This window comes from Lutjanus erythropterus, chromosome 4 (genome assembly GCF_056507025.1).
Source record: "Lutjanus erythropterus isolate fLutEry1 chromosome 4, fLutEry1.hap2, whole genome shotgun sequence".
NCBI classification, from domain to species: Eukaryota; Metazoa; Chordata; class Actinopteri; order Lutjaniformes; family Lutjanidae; genus Lutjanus; species Lutjanus erythropterus.
Window position 1 is genome coordinate 20,661,060 of NC_139320.1, and position 24,668 is coordinate 20,685,727.

The window sequence follows — 24,668 nt, forward strand, 5'->3', positions numbered from 1 at the left end:
CTCACATAGAGACACACACATACACACTCACATACAGATACACACAAACACTGCATGCATCAGCAGTTTGTTACATATTAAAAAGGCTTCGGCTTCATAAAACTGTCAAATCCTCACTTCCAGGGGTTTTTCACCAGCTGAGACTTAACTGCAGAACTGGTGCGTAGTTTCATAATGCTTGTTTAACAGCAACAGCCCTTTTTTTAAGCTCACGTCTCCTCTCTGAATCCCGTCTTTTAACAAGACCACGACACATTTAAATGAGCTTTAGAAGTCACATCTTGGCATCAAACTTGCAACTCTTGGGGAGCGATCATGCATGGCTGTCTGTCTGCATCTACTTTTGTGCTGCTCTGTGTGTGTGTGTGTGTGTGTGTGTGTGTGTGGTGAGTAGGCTGATGTGATTAGCCAGAGCCAGTGGAGTGAGTAATATTGTGTCTGCCCCGACTAAGAAGAGATGGAATGTAGCTGCTGCTCTTTATTATACTGTAGATCATCTACTCCACTATCAGATATACACACAGTCAAGCATGCACACACACACACACACACACACACACATAGAGACATCAGCTCACATGCTTTTCTTATACAGATGGACCCACTTACACACACACACACACAAAGTGCTATGAGGTAGTGGCAGTTTCACATAGGACTACAATTTTTTTTATGTGTATTGAGATGTTCTCAGTCCGTTGTGTTCAATGTTAATTTTGAAAGCAAATTTAGATTAGTTTTGATTTAGTCATATTTCAGTCAACTGAATTGTTTTAACTAAGATATTAGTCAACTGAATCTACAATCAAGCATGCATGTGTCAGTATAATTAAAGGGGAGGTCAGTGATGTAAAAACTTAAGTCAGACGGTCACTAAGACTGATTCACTTTAATCTAGACGTACAAACGACACATTTACACAGTAACATAATTAACCAACCTGTGATGAAGTGTTTGCCACAGATGCACACATATTGTCTAACAGGTGTTGGATATGTAGGTGAGGGGGGCATAAACAAACCCCTCAAAAAGTATGTGTGGATTTTTTCAAAAGTGAAGTCAGCTTCTGTTAAATATATATTTTCAATTACATAATGTTTTTCTAGAATTTCAAACTCGTAATATACTCCTGGAGGAAATATCTATTTACCTGTTGTTGTTAATGTTAACATTTCATACAGTGTACTACATGTCATATGTCTAATAATATGCATACTACATAGGTGCATTCTTCTTTCCTTGTTACACATTTGTTTCATTTGAGGATGGTAAAACTATGTTCTTATTAAAAGGGCCAATAGAGTTTGTCACTGTTTTTGTAACCGTAAATTATGTCTTATTTAGTTATTGTCTTATTTTCATCAGTAAAAAAATGTCATCGATGAAAACTGTGAGGTTAGTTGTCAGCCAGCAAAATTGGTTGTGTTTGCATATGTCAAAACTTCTGTGCTATCGGCAACTTTACCAAGATACAATATACACATCTGTTCACAGCTATCTCTGCATTTCATTTCATACATTTTATGTCTTTGTTTTCTTTTGGGTGATTAGTTCTTCTACCAGAATCCTTGTTTCTGCTCACATTCTTTGAAACAGCTGCCTCAAAGTGCCTTTTCCCTCCAACTCTAACTGTATAAACATTAGTAATAAACCGTCAGTTCCCCAGCTCGTCTCTGGCTGGATTAAGCTTTATGCTACTTCACATCTTATCAGCCGGACCAGCTGCTGAAATGACATATTATATTTGGACAGAAGATCAACAAATCCATGAAACCAGCCTTTCCAGCTATCTCAACTCCATCTCACTGTCTTTCTTTCTTTTCCTTCCTCATCCCCCTCTCTTTCCCCAGAGACTTTTGGGAGTATTCTCGTTATATATTCTTTATGCAACCTGACATGTGGAGAGGATCATCAAAAAAGAAGCATGTGTAAATATTATCAGAGCTTTTTGGGTCGTGACGGATATAGATGTGATGTTGGCTTACTTACTTATCTATTCAACTGCAGAAAGTGCTGCACTGTAAAAATGGTTAACACCATGTCGTGTCTTGTGTGTGTGTGTGTGTGTGTGTGTGTGTTAAAAAGAGCATTTGACACGTACTTCACTGCATGTTATTTTTAAAGCATGCACAAGTCCATTTCTTTGAATTTGTATTTCGTGTCAGAATATATGGCTGATTATTTGCAAGGGTTTTTTTTTTTTTTTTTGCTTTTCCCCTTTCTGTTTGTGTTTGGGTCACTTCATTTACGTACATCGAGGGCACTGAGGGTCTTTGTAAGGCTCCAGAGGCCAAAGCAGCCTGTGACTGTGAACATGTTATTTGGTCTCATATGGGAATCTTAAGGCACTTACAGCAGAGCAGTGATGGCTTTAGAAACAGATGGAAGATTGTTGGTCGCTGCTGTATCAAGTAAGGGAATGAGGTATTTGGTCCTCAGGCAGTTGCTATTTAAAAATGGTTTCAGATGTCGCTGCTGACCTGATGCTACATTTATCTTCTCATTTCACTGTGGATGCTTATTTACATGAACAGTTTTAAAGGTATAATATTCTAAATGGAACTGAAATTATAGCAGGTAAAAGATTGTTTTGGTTTTCCTTTTGTGTGTGTTTATAGGGAAGTATTGATAGAGTCCCATGGCAGAGCCCTAACCAAGATGGAGGAAGACTGCAGACAGCAAACAGCCTCAAAGGTAATTCCAGGAGGAACAATAACTCTGTTATTACTCTATTTTAACTGGTTATTAAACTGTCTCAGTTTATTACTGATACACTTGAGCCTGCGTGTAACAGAAATGTGTGGCTGACATGTTTTTTTTTTAACAAAAAACTACAATTTCGCGATTAAAATCCTTAAAAAGGCATCTAGTCCCTCTATCTAATTAAAGATTCCATAATCTATGAATATGCTAACATTTCTTGCTGGACACAAGATGTCTCCTGCTCCAATGTAACGTCCACTCTCAGTGCATGTGTAGTAGCTGCTTCAGATTTCTACATCACACTTGTATAAGTTCCAAATTGGACCAGGATCGACCTCTAAACTAGTTGTGACATCCATCACAAACCATGCTCTCAGGCCCAACCCTTAAAATCTGATTTTCAGTGAGCACCAAGAAACTTTACACTTTGTACATATATCATTCTGCACAGTGAAGCTCAAACATTCAACTGTAGGAAAAGAAGGAAAACATATTTTTGAGTGAAGGGGGGCTTTAAAGTTTTACCAGTGTAATCTAATTGCCAAGTGTATCTGGATATTGGTTATATATGGTCCATAGATGTAATGTTTCTATTTTGTACGATGGATTTGAACAAATCAAAGCATTACTTATGAGCTTAGTTTCTGTGGGTGTATCAGTTTATGACTGGCAGACATGTTGTTCCAGTATGTTGGAGTAAATAGACGTTAGGACAGCATCCAAGTCATTGTCACAGTTCAGAGGAGTTTAACAGGGAGGGTCCTGACGCACACAATGTGGATAAGATTATGAGGCTCCAGGACCACCAGTCTGTTTGACACCAGATAAACTAAATACACAGAAACACACACAAATACAAACACACACACACACACACACACACACACACATAAAACCAGTCTGTCTTTTATTACTCAAACAGTGTAATAGTGTCTCTTGCACTGTCTGACAGTCTGTCTGTCTGTCTGGCGGCAAGAGTGACTGAGGTTTACTTGAATGTCACAACAAAGAGGAACTTTCACCAAGAACAAGAAAAAAGAATAGCTACATTCAGCAGTGCTGTATCTTTGCAGAAAGATCAGGTTATTTCTGGTTTTAAGATTTTAGACTATGATACAAATCTCAGGGTTTAGCAAAATTACAATCGCGTGTTTGCAATAAGAGGCAAAGTGCCTGTGATCCTGTGCAGTCATGACACACTTTGTCCCATAAAAATGGTAAAATATAGGAAAAACAAAGGTCTGTGCCCTTTCATTCCAAAAAAAAAACTGCGACACTGTGTAAAAAGTAAATAAGAACAGAATGCAGTGGTTTGTAAATCCTTTTCAACTTTTATTCAATTTAATACAGCACAAAGACAAGATATTTCATGTTCAAACAGATAAACTTTGTTGTTTTTTGTAAATATACACTCATTCTCAATTTAAATGAATGAATGAATTGAACATAGGTTTAAAAGTATTTGCAAATTATTGCATTCTATTTTTATTTTGCTTTTACACAGCATCCCAGCATTTCTGGGAATTGGGGTTTGAATTAATCTTTAGATTGAAGACAGCGTGCAGTCGTCTTACTGTTGTGCATTGTCAACCTATGGTCTTCTACGCATCTGCCGATCTACAACTGTGCAAAAGGAGTGTTCTCTGATTATCTTAAAATATTAAACTGAAAAAAAAAAAAAATTCTCAGATGGGATTCCTTAATCCAAAATCCTCTCAAATTCTAAACCTCTAATGTGCGTCTATTGTTGAGATTCTTGATGTGAAAAAGTTTGCAAACCCCTGGCTTAAAGTATCTCTAGTGTATATAATTTTCTTAAATTAAGGGTTAAAGGCCTTTTAACTTGAGTTTGTTTGAGCTCTATGTTTTACTTGATGTGTACTTTATCTCCACCGCTGACCTAGTTGTGCTGCAAAAACACATTTAACTCCACAGATTGCATCACAGAAACCCGAGCATTTTTGGTCACGGTGATTAAAGAGGAACTGTAGGAGAACAGGTCAGAGAATTATGTTTAGCTTATTTTATTCTACTTTGTTCTAGTCCACATCCCAACAAGTGCTAAACATAATGTAAATGTAAAAATGTCACATGCAGAACATGTGTGCCATATGGCAGATGAACACAGGCACACTAAAACACACAGTACACAGCGCATGAAAGATGTATGCACTAGGACAGCTCACACACACACACACACACACACACACACACACACACACACACACACACACATACACACACACACACACACACACACACACACACACACACACACACACACACACATCCATACAGGTTATTGTTCATTATGGGCTTCCTGACTTCACATGGCCTTATACCCATGGAGAGGAAGTGGTCACTCTTTTGCACTTTTTAAATACAAACAGCAGCTGTGTACACACACACACATACACACACACACACAGACACACACTTTCACACACACAAAAGGATATAAACACATAAACCATCCATGCTCTTCACACGTACATTCAAACAGCAAAGAGGAAGTGGTGTTTTCTCATTTGATCCAACACACGCAATCTTAGTCTCTCTCATACAGTCTCTCAAACCGCAAGCATAATACACACACGCACACACAGGCCCAAATATACACATTTTCACACGCCAATTCGTCTTTTTTTTTTTTTTGACTCCCACATCCACTATTTCTCTTTTTTTACGCTCGCACGCATAAATGCACACAGGCATACTCACACAGATAAACACACACACATGCTCATAGCCACAGTGATCCACAAAGCTCACGGCTCTGATGCTCAGTTTGTCGGATCTTCCAGAAAACAAAGTTGCCTTGGCCAAGACTGAAAAAAATATGTCACATGCAACTTTGGCCTCACTCTTATAAAAGCCAAAGCTGGCGTTTTATGTCCGTGACAATTTAATTTTTGATTGAGTGCAGTGACAAGGCTAGTCCCCTTCATATATTCAGATGAGGGTTAAGACATTGTTTCTATTTAGAGATTGCACCAGCAATAATATATGTAACCCAACGTGGAACAATAACACGTCTGTCAAAAGTATATTTTAGAGGTTAGAGACTGTGGGCAGGACGCAGTATTTTGAGATTAAATATGTTTACAGAAGCATTGATGTGTTTTAAAGGGTTAGAGAACAATGCCAACTCTTCTCAAAATCCTCCCCTGACAGCTACAGAAATTTTCAATGGTTTTCATTAGACGTATTTTCAGGTTGTGCGCGTGTTTTGTACCCAGCAATTTGATACACCACTGCTGTCTCTTTATGTCTGTCTCAGTGCTTCTTGTTAAACTCTTTCACAAAGCTCTGTGTGACCTCCCTCCTTCCTGTTTATATCACGCAAAAATCAACACTTCACGGTCTCTTTTAGGACTCTGAATTAGAGACAGGCCATAGGATGTGGGCTAGACTGAACTTTTACTTCTAGTTTTCATCACGCACTATTTACACACTAATGCTACTGATGATTAAAAGTCATGAGTCTCTGTTTTAAATGGCAAGACTACATGTGCACTCGCATTGTAATTATTGCGTGTGATATTTACAGGCATATTATGCAGGATTTTCTTTAAAAAATGTATTGGCTCATATAAAAATAGTCCCTCTCAAACATCATTTATGACCCACTAGAAGTGAGTGGTGATGTCTGCTCTCTGCCTGCATTTCCTTATTTTCCTGTGTTCTGGATGTTTCAGCCTTTGGGAAGTAATGTGTAGATACAAGCCAACAACAGCATGCAGGTTGTAAGGTCAGGAATCTATAAAGAAAAAAAGATATATCCACAGTGACAGGATGAGGGTTTGCTCTGGATGCATTCACACAAAATGCTTTATCACAAAGAAAATCAGACAATAACCAGTGGCCATTGCTTAGTTGAACAAGTTGTAGCAGCATTGCACAGATGCTTTAAAGCAGTGTATTGTTGTTTCCCAGTTTCATTAATTCCTTGGAGCCTTTGAGTACTTTTATCATGTTTGTCTTTGTCTGTGTTGTTTGTAAAATGTCAAGATGGATGCCCTGTCTCTTTTACCAAAAAAACAAATCTACCTACAGGTACAAATAAAGTAACCTGAAAGTGAACTTGAAATAACATTTTATTTCAATGATTTTCTTGATTTGTTCTTGCCACTCCTTCACTTAATTCATTCTCAAGCCCTTGTTCATTAAGCCAGGGAGGAGGGGCCAACTTTGATGCTGCTTTTGCTAACAGCAACCAACAAATCCTGCATATTCTACCTTTAAACTGGTGTATAAATGTATCCTTTGTCTTTGATATTTTCTAGCTGGAGGCTGCCCTGGAAGAGCAGAGAACCCAGAATGCATTGCACCTGAAGGAGCAGATGGAGGAGCTTCGCAGGGAGGCGGAGCTAGAGCTGACAATTGACAGGGAGAAAAATCAGTTGTTGCTTCTACAGTACCAGCAAGACGGCGCACAGCTTCAGCAGAAGGTTGATAATGAAAATAAATAAAAATGATCACTGAAGACAACACATCACAACACATCAATTAAATACAGCTGTAACAGGCCATTTATAACTGTTATATTTACAATATAAGGCCTCTTTAATGATATGATTTCCATGCTCTCCTCTCTGGCTTTCTTGTCTTATTCCCTTTCCTCTTTTCACATCTTACATTCACCATATTTTAAGAAGAAATCAGCATACATTGCAGAATATAGTTCATTCAGTGGTTGTGGGAAAATGACAGGGCTTGTGCTTTACTCAGTATATTTTTTCTGGCCCTCTCCTTGTTTCTTCTCTTTTGGTTGCTTCACTTCCCTCTTTGTCCATTGCTTGCATGTCTGTGACTCTCTGCCCACCAGGAATTTAAGACAAGGGGCCTCATTTATAAAATAGACTTATGATCAATTTAGTTCTTAAGTGACTTATGCAGAAAACCACTTGTATAGACTAGACTTAGAGAGTCTAGACTTGATTTAAGTGATTTTCCTGCTGGTTGTATTGGGTTATTGTAATTTGGGACACGTCTGTGCCCAAGCCTGTGGTAAACTTTGCATTTGCTTTATGAACAATGTGTAGAAATTATCAGTTAAAGATGTGAAGAATTAATTGTGAAACACTCAAGCTACGTGTTTGGCTTTGTTTGTCAACCCACTATTCAGTCAACCAAATAATACATGTTGGCTTCAACCCTCACCGTTATCTCGTCTTCTGAAAAGTTTCTCTTTTGGTTCACGGGCATTTCTGACTAAATCCTCTTTTGTGCCTGCATTATAATGTATAAGGGGAAGTTGTTGAGTGTAAGGCGACTGCCATCAATTTTGAGTTAATTTGAGATTTATTCTCAGGTGCATAAGTTAGAACAAGTGTGAGCAAGTTTTTTTATGCTCAACAGCTTTTATTATTTGAATGTTAACACACCATTAGAAAGACCTTAACAATAACTTCAAGTATAAATCTATGTTCATTTTTCTAAATGAGGCCCCTGAAGTTCCCACTTATTTCCTATGAGTAATGTTTGTCTGGTCAGTCTATGTTACTGTGTATTCCTGCTTCTGTGTGTGTGTGTGCGTGTGTGTGTGATTAATTCCCTTACATGCTTTCCGCATGGGGAGCACCATTATGACACTGACTGTCAATGACACTGTGGTTAGTCTGTGTGTACTGATGGCATAAAGAAGGAAGAAAGACACACACACAGAGACTTTAAATCCAGACAGTGGGGGTGGGACAACAGAAAACAAAGACACAAAAGGTGTATCCTCACCCACACCCTGAAATACAATAAATCTGCCAACAGAATAATCTCTCACAGTATGAATAATGGCCAAAACACAAGGACGGTTCAATAGATTTAATACTACATACAGCTCTGGAAAAAATTAAGAGACCACTCTAACAAATGTTTCTTAAATCAGCATCTCTACATGAATGGCAGCCAACCCATTCCAGTGTTTGTTGGATTCCAACACAAGCCTCCTCATTCTACTTAATGAGACACTGATTAGGTGATCACCTGTACCAAATCTTATTTTATGAGGAAGATTATAAAAACACTGCTGTGATTAAAGATTGAGATTATCCCACCTATCCTAAATTAAAATATTAGTGTTGTGTTGTTTAAAAATGAATATGAACGTGTTTTCTTTGCATTATTTGAGGTCTGAAAACACTTTATAGAATAAAACAAAAATGTTAATTTTACTCTAACACATACCTATAAATAGTAAAACCAGAAAAAATGATCATTTTGCAGTGGTCTCTTAATTTTTTCCAGAGCTGTATATGACGGATAGGGACAGTTAATCGGTTTCCATAGTTAAGTAAAATCGAGAAGTCCAACTCAACCCCTTGAGTTCCGATTGTGTCTGCCACTGCAGCTTCCCCTCCTACCCACTTCCTTTGCAAATTTTAGATGAGGTTACAGAAAACACGTTGGCCCCGGTATATGACGCAGAAGCCTAGACACATTCGTGACATCTTGATTTCCCAGTATATTTGGATGAGTCAGTTACTATGTTTACATGCACAGTAATTTTCCGCCATTACTCAAAATATGACAATATTCTGAATTTGATATACAGTAGGTCATGTAAACGAGATATTTCAGACGTTCTGAATTAGGTCTTATTCTGAATGTACCATATTCTGATTAAGATGTGGAGACATATGCCAGTATTATTCGGGTTTTAGTAGTATTCTTTGGACGTGTATGCACACACGTCCTCTTGCCTGTTTACTATCAGCTCTGTGCGTTATAAAGAAACCAACTAGCCAACAGTTGGCAAGGCGGTGGTAGGGATGTGTACACAAAAGAAAATCCCACATTTCTGGTCAGGAGAAACCCACCTATTTTTAAACATTATGAAAGAGTTTGATATCAACGGGTTTTTGGATATGAGCAGATATCTGACACTGACCTTTTCAAGATAGTGGCTGAACAAAGAGTGAGGCTCGCGAACAAGCTCACCACAGGTTGAAAAAAAATACTGTTTTGAGACAAACTGACTCAAGTAACTCAAGCTGGTCCAAGGTTGAGCTGAAAAGCATCATTTTTTGTCATATATGAGATGTCAAATTTGACAATGTGATGAATGAGCAAAGAGGAAATGCAAAGTCATCCTCCAGTTTCTATCCATTTTACAGTTTTTGGCAAAATACATCAAGAGTTGAATAGTCATAATTAGATGAAAATATAAATATCCACAAATCAGAACCCATTTTGTCTTCTTCTGCAGGTGCAGGAGAGAGAGCAGGAGCTACGAGGGCTGCAGGACGAGCTGCAGCAGGAGAGGAGGAGCAGGGTGGAGGAGAGGAGGATGAGAGAGGAGGAAATCCACCAGGAGCTGCAGCGCTCCCAACAGCAGGAGGCACTGCAGCTGAGCCAAGTTAAAGCTGAGCTAAAGCTGATGGCTGAGAGGAACGCTGAACTACAAAAAGAGGTGTGTGTGTCAGTGCATCTGTGCTGCTGTTTCTCCGATGCGTGGCGTTCAGTTGTCCTCACAAGAGTAAGAAAGACAGAAAACATTGTCACTGTGCATGTAAATAGAAAGAGTGATTTTCATATGTTTTATATGTTCTGTTGGTGGGGCTTCTGTGCCAACACTGTTCAAACAGAGCTGGATTAAATTTAGTTAAGTGTGTCTGTGTATGTGTGAGTGAGCGTGGCCACAGCTAAAGGAAGTGAGTGAGAGTTTAAATGGAGAGAGACAGAGACAGACAGAGTTCATATTTGCCTTGGCAGCAGAGTGTGCAGTGATGGATTTCTGTGCCAGCACCATCCGAGTGGAGCTGAATTAAATTGTGAAACAAAAAGTGAAAAGAGGGAGGCAGAACAGAGGGGAAGCAGGATGAGGCGTACATATGAAGAGCCTGAAGGAAGGAAGGAACGAAGGAAAGCAACTGTGTGTGTGTGTGTGTGTGTGTGTGTGTGTGTGTGTGTGTGTGTGTGTGTGTGTGTGTGTGTGTGTGAGAGAGGGAGAGAGAGAGAGAGAGAGAGAGAGAGAAAGAGAGAGAAAGAGAGAGAGAGGGTGGAAGTGAATGAAACAGAGTGAAGGAGCAACTTTTATGAACAAGAACAAAGACAGGACAGGAAAGAGAGCATGTTTGATTGATTGATAGACATTGTGTGTGTGTGTGTGTGTGTGTGTGTGTGTGTGTGTGTGTGTGTGTGTGTGTGTGTGTGTGTGTGTGCGTGTGCGTGCCTCAGTCATTGTATGTCTGTGTGTTAATGCTGTCTCCGGGGGAACAGTCATCACACATCTCAGCTGTGTGACCACTAACACTCACATACATAAACACACACTTCTAGTTTAACTTTCCTCTACTTAAATTCTCTTAGATTGTATCTAGAAAATTCAGAATAACACAAATTCCAACACAAAACTTTGTCGAAATGTCTTTATGCATATGTTTAATTGAAATAGAACTTTTCACTATTCAGTCAATCAGATAGTGTTGTGGGCGGTACAGAATGGTGACTACAGAGGGAGAGAAAACTGATTCAGAGCCAACGTTTCACATTTTTAATAATTTTATCTAATCTGCTGCAGAGGGATAAAAAAAAAAACAACGCTAAATTTGGGGCACCCTGGTAGCCTCAATAAATCATGACAATAATTCTCAGATTAGTTGGTAATGAAAGTAATTGTTAGTTGCAACCCTAGTGCAGATAAAAAACAGCAGTTAGTGCAGCTTTACCATTTAAAATTCTTAAATCAAAGTATGCAGCTGGTTTGTGTTCTGTACAAACATTTCATTTGTGAACAAATCTAAAAAAAATTAATTTGTGCCAGGATGATTTCTGTAGAAAATGCATTTCATCTTAACAGTTACAGTTGTTCATATGCTGCACAAATGTGACTATACTGTCCAGTGTGTCCCACCACAAAAGAGTCATTTAAGTGGGTTTTTTTCTGTTCATTTCTGTTTGGGAGGATGGTTTAGTTTTAGAGCTGGTGGATGATTCAGCTGAGGTGGGTGATTAATCAATAAATATTACAAAAAACCTAATAAATTAAGGAGATTCATTCCTTGTCCAGAAAGCTGCATTCCTAGAGTGAAGTTCCTCTTCTCAGTGCTCCTGCACCACCTCCTCTCCTTCTCCTCCTCACTCACTTACCCAGCTCAGGTTTGTACCACTGTGGTTCGACAACCTTCCAACTTGTTCACCCTCTGTCTGCTTAACCGTCTCCCTCAGAGTGCCTGTCCACATGAGTTCAGCCAGTTCAAGGTGCCCTGATGCCAATTTCACAGCTGACATGCTCTTTTATGTCATTCATGGACCTTCTGCACTGCAGCTCCTTCCCCCCGCCACCCTTTTCTTTCTGTTCTTTCTCATCTAATTTAAAGGGGGTAGTTTTTTCTATGCTGTGCTTGTAGTTTTAGAGCAGATCAATCAGTATAATCCCTTTAGATGACCTTTGTTTCTTCTTTTTCTTTCTTTCTATATTCCAAGCCTTTGACTCAGTTCTTCAGTTCTGTCTCTAATGATCTCTTGCCGTCCTTATCTAATTCAAACCCACGCTTCTATCATCCTTTTCTTTATGAAACTTTTATTGATCTATCGATGTTTGTCCGTGTGCGTGTTGGTTAGAGATAATCACGTTTTGATCATGACCTTGTGATATCGCTCTGTTGCCAAGATACTGCTGCAATGTCAAATAAGCACTTTCATCATTCAGTGTTGGAGTGTGTGTGAATGACCTTTCACCCAGTCAGTTTTCAAGACAACAAAGTAATAATCAATCTCTTTAAATGAAAGAAACATTTTAGGACTGAACAACAAAAATCAGGTCAGTCAACAATAAAAGAAACATTTGAACTATGCTCCTGTAATGTATCATGTGTCTACAGCTCATTTTTGTCATTTTTTTCCTTTCTTGTCCATAAATTTGTGCTGAATGCTGAACTTAATGATGATACACAACCGCTGTTTATGGTTGTATCCAGTAAATCAGCACACTGTTGCCACCACTTTACGTTTAACACTGCTTCCTAACTGAAAGTGATGTGAATCAGTGAGCATACATCAGATTGTTTCAGTTTTTCCCAGTGAGGATGTCCTAACCTACTCTTGTGTTGCTTGTTTGAAATCCTGCAGAGTGTGTCCAGATTGAATGTAAACCTTTTCATCTGGATGGCAAAAACAGACAAAATACTATTTTTTGCTAATTTGCAGAATTTTGGTGGTGGTTTTAAATGCTATTCCAACCAGTTTTATACACATGCATCTCAGTTGGGACGTTTGGGCTGATCAAATTGGATATCAAAGAATTTTTTGCATCACTTGCAACACAAAAAGACAACATCAAATTCAGAGTGATGGAAGTGCAAGAGAGTAGCTGAACATCACATTCACAATGGCTTCTCTCACCGAGTTTCTCTGGTGTGACCGTGGAGTTCTGCCCTGCGACTTGACATCCCGATTGTTTGGAGGGTGAGACGATGATCTCCACTTCTCATGCCTCCCCACTGGAAAGCGGCATCACCAGCGTATGTAATTACTGAGGCCTGCGTCATTACCACAGAAACACATGCAGATAGGTTGATGATGTTGGGACACAAAATCTGATCAGATCATTTGGACGGTGTGTTTTAACGGGCTGATTTGAGAAACAGATCTGATTTGCCTGCAGTATGAACAAAGCCTAATTTACAAATTTGAAAAGCAGCACATGTGATATAATCCACAGCACCCTTTTTATAGGGACATCATCAAGAAGAACAAGGTTTCTAGATACCTACCCCTTTGAAAAGTTATTATTATGTTTAGATAACTTGTAGTTGAATTTCTTTAAGAAATATAACAAGGATAATAGTATTGCAGATGTTTTCATCGCAGTGATAGTATTTTGTTTCACATTTTAAACAGTCTATCCGGGCACCTTCATTACCACAAAAAACAGGTCATAATCTTGTACAAGCATGTTATTCTATGGCTGATGCAGTATGGAGATAGTTAGAAGTAAAGCTAAGTAAGTTAGGCTTAAACTTGTATGATACTTAGATATTTTTTTTATTTGCTTCATTTAACTGTCATGTGTCATGAAAATTGTGATTTCATGCAATTAGCAGCTTGCAAAAAGTGCGTGAAAGTTTCGCCATATAAAGCCACCGTAAGTGCATAATTGTGCACACGCACACAAGAACACACACCCAGAATCATCTGGAAGTGCCCCATTCAGTCTGACTCTCTCTCCTGCCTCACTGCTTTACAGTTTTCTCTCACTGCTCCACCCAAACTCTTTCTTTTCTGTCTTTCTTTCTTTATGTTGTTTACCCCCTTCTTTTCCCTTTCTGGCTTTGTTTGCAAGATGGAACAGGACAAGAGGAAAAGGTCATTGTGTCTGGGGGAAAAGAGGCCTGACCTTTAACCTCCCACTAGCAGTACTGAGGTCACACAACACACACACACAACACACACAAGGCCTAAAATAAGTGTTTGAGTATGTATTTGTGCCTCTGCATTTTGGTGTGCACGCATAAAAGCAACCCTACATGCAGTGTACTGTTGAGGGTCTTTGATTGTGTTTTTTAACACGTGTATATATAATTGTGTGTGTGTGTGTGTGTGTGTGTGTGTGTGTGTGTGTGTGTGTGTGTGTGTGTGTTGGAATGTGGTTTATAGTGTTAGATTAAAAGCAGGGGCTCTGTGGGTCTGCGTGTGACTTCCATCTACTAGCCCTGTAATCCTGCTCTCACTAGGAGCCCCTAATGATGGCTGTCTCTCTCTACAGCTAGACTGGCATGCACGACATCACACACACACATGCACGCACACACGCGCGCACAGGATCCAACACATGCCTGCATATAAACAGGCAGTAAAGAGACTCACACTCCAAGTCTCTCTCTCTCTCTCACACACACACACACACACACAGAAAGGAAGTGGCCAAACACGTGTACTATCACACACACACACACACACACACACACACACAATCTCATAATAATTCCATACAATGGCATAACATAAGACACACTACACATGGAACATGGATATAACAGAGGCATATAGGTAGCTATTAACACATACACATATGCTGACAATTACAGACACATGCAAAGAAAACCACACTCAAAACATGAGTGTAAAAAAGAGAGTACACACACATTTAGTTTGTGTTCTTCATTATTGGGGATTTCCCTCACTGAACAGATTTGGACATACACGCACAGAGAAGCTCCCTGTACCGCTGACAGACAAGAGAGTTCCGCTGTCTCTGGTACGGTGGTGGATACCTCATCTTAAGTAAGTGTAAAATTACAGACTTACAGAAAAAATACTCATAAAAGTGCAAATACTCCAAGCGATGACTTAATTGCAGTAACGTGAGTAGTTGTAATTCATTCCTTCCACTCCTGGTGTTTTAGCACCTGGCAGCAGAGAGAAATACACTGTATTTTACCCTCAGAAAAAAAAACACACAACTCCCACTAACGCAACATGTGTTTTGGATCGTCCCTGTAATCATTCAGCATGACAGCAACAGGAGCTCTTCACGCAGTGTCACACGTCAGACCAGGACGAAATTACTGGTGAATCTGATGGACTCTCATATTGAGGTTTCAGTTGATATTTGACACAGTTCTGAGCGATATGAAGACCCATACAGACCAATGACAACACAAGTGGATCAAAATTAGCGTAGAGATGCACTGGATTGGAAGCTTAATATTTTCTCTTCAAATTATTCAAAATATTTTTAAAATTTATTTCATGGTATATTAGAATGTGGCAGAAATGGAGTGAATTAAAGAAGCTGTTTGTAGCTATGATCTTCTTCCACAGAGTCCACCATGTTGCCATGTTTCTACTGTAGCCCAAAATGGATAAACTTAAAACTGCCTAAATTAGGGCCTTTCAGTTAGGTTCTCCTACCTACACGCTCGGAAGTGGAGGGAAGGTGCCAGTGGCATCCAGCTCACCACTAGAGTTTGATGCTGGATTTTCAGGGCCAATACCAATACAGCAAAGGAGTAAAAAAAAATGATGACAGCAATATATTGGCTGATATTCTTGATTTATACATAAATAATAACAATTATAAATAATTTAAAATAAAAAAAACACAAATAGAACAACTTGAATTGAGAAAAAGGATCAAATGTACATAAAATGCAATCTGTAAAACTGAAAAATAGAAAGATAAAAAACAGTATGCATTTTGTTCTGCACAAAACAAACAAAAAAAAACCAAACACATTGATACCTTTATAGAACGATAAAACTGGCGATTATACTGGCAAATGAATATATCTGTCTGGTTCTAGATGCCACTAAATCCTACACACTGGTCCTTAAAAGCAAACATAGGTTGCCTCTTACAAATGAAAAGTTTAATTAATTGGCCTTAAAACGCACCATTGATCCATTCAGTACATTCAGGGGATTAACTGTTCCAGCCGTATGTGGTCTGGTATGACCAGTGGCTCTGTGAGCATGTGAGCAAACTGTGGATACTGCTGTATAAAGAACTTAGTTCACTGCCTTTATGAATAAATGTTTTCCTAACGATTGTTTTGGGAGGGAGATCTGCATCCCCTACGGGACACCCTGCCCCTCCTTGAAAGAAACAAAATATTTTATTTTCTGTTGTGAATTCTTCATGTTTAGATGTTTTTGTTCATAGCCTTTTGTTTTAAACTTTTATTTTGAAAATACACGTTTGTTTCCTTCTGTCCTGTCAGCTCACCGTTATGTTTCTGCCTTCAACGCGGAGCAGAAGTCACTTATGATGTGCTGTCATGTAGCACAAAAACTGCATTATCTCTGTATTTCATGGTGTTACTCTGTCTAGTCGATGTTCAGTTTATTTATTGTTCTGCTGTAATGTTGGTAAAGACCCATTTCTGTAAATAGTTGTCTGACCAGTTGATAAGCTAACTGGCTGCTTTTAGTTAATACTGCCATCATTAACAAGTCACAGATTTGTAACACAAACGATCTGTTCTTTTTCTTGAGCTACTCTATGTTTCAGCATTTTTTCATTATTTAATTATGTATCATTTTGTGGCTATAGTGAGTTACATTAAAGTTATTGTAATCTTGATGCAAGTGAAGTGGTCTTGTTTCAAAATAGGATACAATTACAGTGTATTACAGCTATCATGAGTACTGTAATTGTATCCTATTCCAATACGTCACTCCAGCGCCACATAATTTTTGTTGTTTTAAAAGAACATATGTGCCAAATGTGACAGTCAGTGACATATGATGAGTCTGTACAGACTGCCAACAGGAATCTGCCTGCATCTTCCAGTAAGTGTCTGCTATATTGAAGTATTTAAATTTGTCACCCGACCATTTTGAAATGCATAAAACACGTGTGTTATCAAACAGCAGATGGTCATAATGATGTAAACCATTCAAATGGCATATGTTTGTAATTAAATGAGCCAGTGATCAGTATTTGTGGCTGTGCGCCATGTTGGTAGGAAACGCATGTAAAGTGATTGGAAAGTAATGAAGGGCCTTTTTAAAAAAAAAAAAAAAAAAAAAAAAAAACATTGGCTCAGGAGTTAAAATGAGCAGCTTTCCTTTCCGTCTTCCTTTCTGGCTGTCACAGAACAAGAGCTGCAGTTTGGTTTTCAACAGATTTGACTCAGTGACAGAGGCTCTATTTCTCAGCAGACCTGGAAATGTAAACAGTATAATGTATCACATGTTGACCTCCCAGCACCAACCATTTTACTGCCATTTGTTTGGTGGTTCTGAGCAGACATATGCACACACATGCTGCACTTTATGTGTATATTTTATTCTGCATCTGTATGAGCAGCTCTGTGAGCAGTTTTTGAGTTTTGTTGTGGTGATGTGCTATTAATACTGGGTCACTGTGACTGTGTTAGGGTAGCTTGCCTGCGTGGGTCTTGTTGACCAAGTCTCTTTGATTGTGCCAGTTTTCACAGTGTCAGCGAGATGCTCAGAATAACCCCCTTTATCATCTGCATCCAAAGGTTTTTCCATCTTTGTCTGTTTTATTTTTGCATGTCTCTCAACTGAATGTCATTCATTCTCTTTTTCTCTCTCTCAAATTCCTCTCCATTGTCTCAGACCCCCCTCTCTTTCACTACATAGTATGTCCAACGCATTATATTCAGCCTCCGATTCAGTCTTAAGATGTTAGTATAATTTTTGTTAGGACTGACATAAACAGAAATGTAAAACTGACACTGAGGGGAGGTTAAGCCACCAACCACCAGCATCTCCAGTGAGGATGGATTTTGTTTCTTGTCACAATTGTCTCAATCCATGATGTGATTTGATGTCACTTTTAATGTCACGATTCAATTTGATTTGATCTTTTTTTTTTTTTTTTAAATGTAAAAGTTACATGAAAAACAAATTTGTCTGTTTTAGAGGTGTTGGTAGTTGTGTTCTTGAACTTTGGACGGAGCCAGACTTGTTGTTTCCCACTGTTTTCAGTCTTTATGCAAAGTTAAGCTAAACATGGCTTTATTTAAAGGGATAGTTCAGATTATATGAAGTGGGGTTGTATGAGGTACTTATCCATAATCAGTATAATTACCTACAGCAGATGCCGGTCAGTTTAAGCAGACGCTATATTTAGAATATTTTCACTGCTTTACCTTGCCCTCAGACAGCCTTTTCTGAGGGGTAACTGCTGTTATATAAGCCAAATATCGCTCTCTCCAAACCAACCAGACTTCATAGGCAAAATCAGTCATTTTATCTTGCAAAACACGAGGGTTGCTGGTCAACTGCTGCCTTGATCAGTTAGTTAGTTTGTGTTATTATGTGAATTCAGTTTTTAAAAGGTTAGTTCGGTTCACTGAAGTCACACAATAACACAAACAAACTAACTGATCTTGGCAGGAGTAGTCCAGGAACTCCTGTGTTCTGGGTCTTGTTGGTTTGGAAAGAGTGTTACTTGGCTTATGTAACAGCAGTTTCCTGTCAGAAATGCTGTCTGGCAGCAAGGTAAAGCAGTGAAAATATTCTAAATGTAGTATATGTTCTAATACTTAAACTTATATATTTATTTAGCAACTGCTGTCTACTGTAGGTAGTACAGTGACTATGGATAAGTACCTCCTACCACTCCACTTCAAGTAATCTGAACTATCCCTTTAACTCACAGACATGAGGTTACATTGATTGTTTTATCTTACTGTCAGAAGATGGAAAGACTCAATACTAAATAAAATGACTTGCTTAAATATTACTTTTTGGTCTCTGTCTTTCACCCTCCAGGTGGCGTTACTGCAGGAGACAGTGAGGAGGGAGTGTGAGGAGAGGGAGGAGCTGACTGCTGCTCTGTGTCAGACTCAAGAGGAGCTCAATGGGCTGCGCTCCCTTGCGTCTCATCAGGGCTCCTCCAGGTTGCCTCTGAACCCCACGGAGAGACACACCCCCATGGGGAGCAAGCATTTCCATCTCCCTAATCAACCCCGGGTACCTCTCACTCGCTGTTCAAACTCCCCAAACACACTCCAACCCTCCCCTGCCAGCGCAAGCAAAGACAGAGGCCGGGGCACGAATGGAGAGGGAGCAGGGAGGAGTTTGGAGCCCTGGAATCGTGGTGGGGTGTTTGGTGGGGAAAAAAAGCAAGAGGGGACACTGCCCAGACTGAAAGCAAGTGGCACAGTGAGCGAAGTCAGACGTAAGGTCGGTTTAGTCATGGAGAGGAAGGGGAGACTGTGAAAAGCAACCTGGAACATGTGTTTAATAAACAGCTATTGCACCCTCTAAAAACAAAACATAATTTTAATATTAATCTATTATGTTAATGGAATTTTTATTGTTCTCTTAAAATTTAATAGCACATATGCATTTTAGTCAAATATTTCTTTAATTGCATGGTCTAAAACTCACACACATACACACACAAACACACACTTTATACACAACAGCACAACCAGTGAGTCCTGTTCGTACACCAGTAAAGTCCCAGGACACACACTCTACAACAGACATGCACTTGTTTTCTCACAACCCGACTCACGCAGTCTCACTGGCACGCACAGGATTTCACAGACAAACATCCACACACACACACACACACATGTACACACAGACACATGCAAAAACACTCACACATGCAGCCTGTCACAAGGGCAGGGCTGAAGGAGCACGACAGCGTGTCCCTTGCCACCTGTGGACACAAACAAAAGGCAGGCAAACACAAAAGAAACTGTAAGGCAAGCCCCACCATACACACACACACACACACACACACACACACACACACACACACACACACACACAACAATTACCCAACACTCTCCCCTCAGGCATTGTGTGTTATTGACATCATTCACTCCGTGCAAGGTCTTTCCATCCCTCCCTCCCTCCCCTCCCCTCTTCCTCTCCCTCTACATTTGGGATGAATTGGCATGATGGGAGAAATGCGTGAAAAGTGTGTGTGTGTGTGTGTGTGTGTGTGTGTGTGTGTGTGTGTGTGTGTGTGTGTGTGTGTGTGTGTGTGTGTGTGTGTGTGTGTGTGTGTGTGCGCGCCATGGAACTCATTTCCCTGCTCACTGGCACACATGGAAAGCTTTTAGTTTGACTTCCCCGTGTCCCTCTCTCTTCCACTCCATCTGTGAGACAATGCACGTGTACGTTGTTCACACACAGAAAGGTGGAACGATAATGATTTTGTCCTGCCAACGCTTCCTCTGTTTGCCAGAACACACACACATATGGTTTATCTGCTAAGAATCTCGGATCGTGTGGAGAGGACGCTCTAAAATGCAAAACAATGAACGTTCTGTGCCATTACAACCTATTTTTCTTCCTCTCGAACAGAACATTTCCTACCACACAGAACAAACAGGTTAATGTTTTTTTTCTCTTGAAATTGACTGTAATGAACTGTCAGTAAGAAATTCATTTGATAAATATGGATACAGTGTATTTTTTATAAGATTTCCAATAAATCATAATAAACCTTGGTTATTTCATTTCACTCTGATTAGAGCCCGACTAATACTGGAGTTTTGGGTAAAAGATTTTTGATATTAATTTATCAGCTGATATTGTCATGATCCCTCAAATGTGGTTGTCAAACAGCAGGATATGTTACAGTGTAATAATAACATTTATTGTCACTGAAACATCAAACTTTCACCGATATTTCTTAATAATTTTAAATAACCAAAAAAAAAACACAAATAGAATAAAAATTTATTTAACTTGAACTGACAATGATCAAATGTGCATAAACGGCTGCTTATAAAACTAAAAACTATCTGCAAATACATGTATGCTGATACCAATATACACGAATATATCTATGACAGGCTAATGTTGGCCAATAATATCCGCCAACTGATACATCTGCCTGGCTCTAATTCTGATTGAGTAAACTTAACATAACAAATGACCCCTGACTGCCCTTAGAAACAACAGTACATATTGTCCTTTATGTGGAATGGTAATATTTTCTTTTGTGCTTTGCAGCTGCCTTTTGTTGCCTTCCTGTGCTTGAGTGTGAATGTGTGCGGCCTTGTGTGTGTTTACTCATTACACGACACTTTGCCATGTGTGCGTCTGTCTCCAGTGAGTGATTGTTTCTGTCCCAGCACCGCCATCACTCACTGTCTGTAATCACGTAATGTCACTGAAGGACATGAATTGTATGGTGATTATCACTATGTAGTGCCTGTGTGTGTGTGTGTGTGTGTGTGTGTGTGTGTGTGTGTGTGTGTGTGTGTGTGTGTGTGTGTAAGACAGAGAGAGAGAGCTGCAGGTGAGTCTGTTCCAGGGCTCTGGTACTGTGTATGCTGGCTCACTGACATGGCTTACTGGGACACTTATTAGAATAGAGCGCTGCAGGGATGACGTATTTTTGTGGGCCAACCTGGAAGTTATGCTGCAATGCTTGCAGTCCATTGCAAGTCGGAGGTTGGAAGTTCCAAGTTGGCATTTGACACTTCCAATCTAAATACGCCCCAGTGCATCTGCTCGGGAAAGCATGGACGCCTGCAGCAAACTGATGTTTGTGTGGCAAGCCTCTGAACTTCACAAGCATCTCCTGCAGCTGATTTAACAGATTAGCACACTTTAAAAGAAACAGGAGGGGTAAGCTTGTACCACATTCTCAGAGAGACTTCCATCAAACACAAATCAGCTGAATGTAAATGGCAACGACAATATTGTTAAAGCACATTCAACAACACAAACATATATATTTTTCAACTGCACAAGATCAGACTTAGAATTCCAACTTTTGCAGCCATTGTGCTTCTCTGTGTCAGAGGTCGTTTTTTTCCTGAGTTCCGAGTAAAATGGATTGCAGCATTAGTATCACTCTTTGACAAAAAGCCAATGGGAATTTTTTTTGTGCAGAAAAATAATCTCTGTGGTGAACAGCATTTTTTGATCCTTACACATTTTTTTTCAGTAAGATAATCTTGACAAATTACCTTTACCAAAATACCTTTCTTATGATTTTTGAAGCATAAATGCGATCACCAGAAGCTAACGGCATATGACTTCAGTGGCACCGTCACTATGTAACTAGTGCTCGGTGTGATGATGTTTAAGGTAGGGCTGAAACTGAACAATCATTTTCATTGTCATTTAATCTGTCAATTATTTTCTCAATCAATCAATTAGTTTTTTTGTCTATAAAATGTCAGAAAATGGTGAAAAATATGACGTCCTCACATATTTTGTCCACTGCCCACAGATATACAGTTCATATATCATAGAGGGGTAAAGAAAACAGAAATTCAAAATTCATGAGTGGGGTATTTACTGACATATTTTATGTTGTAGAACAAAACAGGAAAATCTCTTAAAGGGACAGTTCGCCCCAAAATGAAACTTATTTTTCAACTGGCCTTTTGAGCTATTTATCCATCTACAGTGTTTTGGTGTGAGTTGCCAAATTTTGGAGATATCAGCAAGCAATGTCTCTTTTCGAGAAATCATGACTCAGTTACTCAAGGTAATCTGCAGACCTTGTTGTGAGCACTTTCGTGTAGGAGCTACTTTCTTTTTGTTGTTAACAGAACGTAGCTTCTACATGAAACTGCTCGCAACAGGGTCTGTGTCTATGTTGAGTGACCAGGTCATGATATCTGAAAAGAGGCATTATTGTTGAGCTTCTTAAATGCACTTTGAGCACCACAAGCTGAGTACCATCTAGTTATATTACATTTGAGAGACGGCAGACAACTCTACAGCAAATATCTCCAAAACTCTGCAGCTCACACCAAAACAATCTGGATGGAGAAATGGTTCTACAGGCAAGAGGAAAATATAAGCTAGGACTCATTCCTGCAGTGCTCTATGGAGCCACCATTAACATGCTTTGGCAAGTCAAAATGTCTGCCATGAAAAGTGTCCATTCCAGACACGTGCTGGCCTTTTGACAACTGGTCACATTTTCCCTGTACATGCACTTCTGACCGTTGACCTTCCCTTTTATCCCTGTTTAGCTTCCTCCCACCGTGACCTGCATGTCTGCTCTGTATTTAAAGATATAACCCCTTTTTATGATCCCACTCTATCCCACATCTCTCCCTGCCCTTGACACACTCGCTGTCTCTGCTCTGATCACACACACACACACACACACACACACACACACACACACACACACACACATACACACACTACTCTCCATGGAGGTCAGCACCTCCATCGAGGGGCTGCAGCACCCCCTGACATCAGGTGTGATGAAAAACATCAGTTAAACCTATAATGACTCTCTGCTTTTTAAAGGCATAGTGCATGATTATAGTGGTAAAAAAAAAAGTCTGTCTGTTAATAAGTGTTAGTTTATAGTGTGGAAACAACCTTTCCAAACCGTGCAGTGAGCAGGCCATTAATGTATTTTTGGGGGAATTAGGGTTGTATTAACTTAGAAGTGATTATGAGAAAGAGGTTGTGTATATTGACAAGTGGAGACATGACACAAAAACTGATGATTTGATCATGAATCCTTATCTAACGCTGTTTAATTCTTGGGTTTTCACTGCAAACTAGAGTCTCAGCCTTTACGCTATTAACAGCAAACAGAGTGACAGCTGTTTCATATGAATGGGTCAGTTGCTGATTGAACGGGCATCGGTAAATCCATATATATGCTGTATAAAATGCACGTTCAGGTGCTGCCTCATACAAAAAGTCATCCTGGCCATTCAAATTAATGCAAAACCCATGAAACTTGCACAGCATTTTGTATGGCATCATTAAATACACCCCCAGTTCTGACTGATTCCCAGTGTCGCTGCTTCTCTCTTCCTCTGCCTCACTCAAAACACCAACACACACACACATACTCTCCCTCTCTGTATCTCCAAGTCAATATTCTTTTAATCTCCATGGCCTTCTTTTAGTATTCAACCCCTCTGACTCTGTTGCTAAAAAGCAATTCCCCCTCAGCTTCCCCTCTCCTCAGCTCTCTGTGCCTTCACTTTATTTTTGATCCCATCAGCTCTCTTTTCTACTCCCCTCTGCTCTTTTACTGGGGCTTTTTTTTTCCTTTGCTCGTGCCCTTGCTTTGTAGCCCTTGACCCGGTGTCCTTCCTGGTTTGTGCGTGCGTGTGTTTGAGAAAAGAGCCACAGGGCTTGTGTGTGTGAGAGAGATACATCTCTTTGAAACACTTTCTATATGTTGATATGCGCATAATAGCAGCCACGCAGCATAAAGCCGCATTACATTGACATGAATGACGTTCTGATCGCCTTGAAACATTCAGATTTAATCACCCTTAACAAAAGCCCACACACACAAACATCCATATGTACGCACACGTACGCATGCCATGCACACACATTCGGAGTGTGATCTCCTCGCAGTAATTATCATAGCAGGGCAGGCATGCACACGTGTCCCTGGGGAATCTGTGTGCAAGTTGCTCGTAAACACACATACACACACGCGCGCACTCCAGGGAGTGGCGCGTGTGTGTGTGTATAACTAAGTCCTTGTTCGTCACTGGGCGTCCCTGAACGCCTCTCTCCTGCGTCGTTATGGTCGTTCCGGAATTCTGCCGTCCCGTGAGCCCTCCCACACC

At 39.7% G+C, this 24,668-nt stretch overlaps 1 protein-coding gene across 1 annotated transcript in view; it reads left to right on the forward strand.

The window, feature by feature from the left end:
* The window catches only part of lekr1 (Leucine-, glutamate- and lysine-rich protein 1), a 144,204-nt gene extending 123,608 nt beyond the window's left edge, over positions 1 to 20,596 (forward strand). The window contains exons 10-13 of the mRNA XM_084716285.1: positions 2,619 to 2,694; positions 6,990 to 7,154; positions 9,908 to 10,111; positions 18,892 to 20,596. Coding sequence (XP_084572411.1) covers positions 2,619 to 2,694; positions 6,990 to 7,154; positions 9,908 to 10,111; positions 18,892 to 19,341 — 895 coding nt within the window. The 3' untranslated portion in view covers positions 19,342 to 20,596. The remainder of the gene's footprint in view (positions 1 to 2,618; positions 2,695 to 6,989; positions 7,155 to 9,907; positions 10,112 to 18,891) is intronic.
* The last annotated feature ends 4,072 nt before the right edge of the window (positions 20,597 to 24,668 follow it).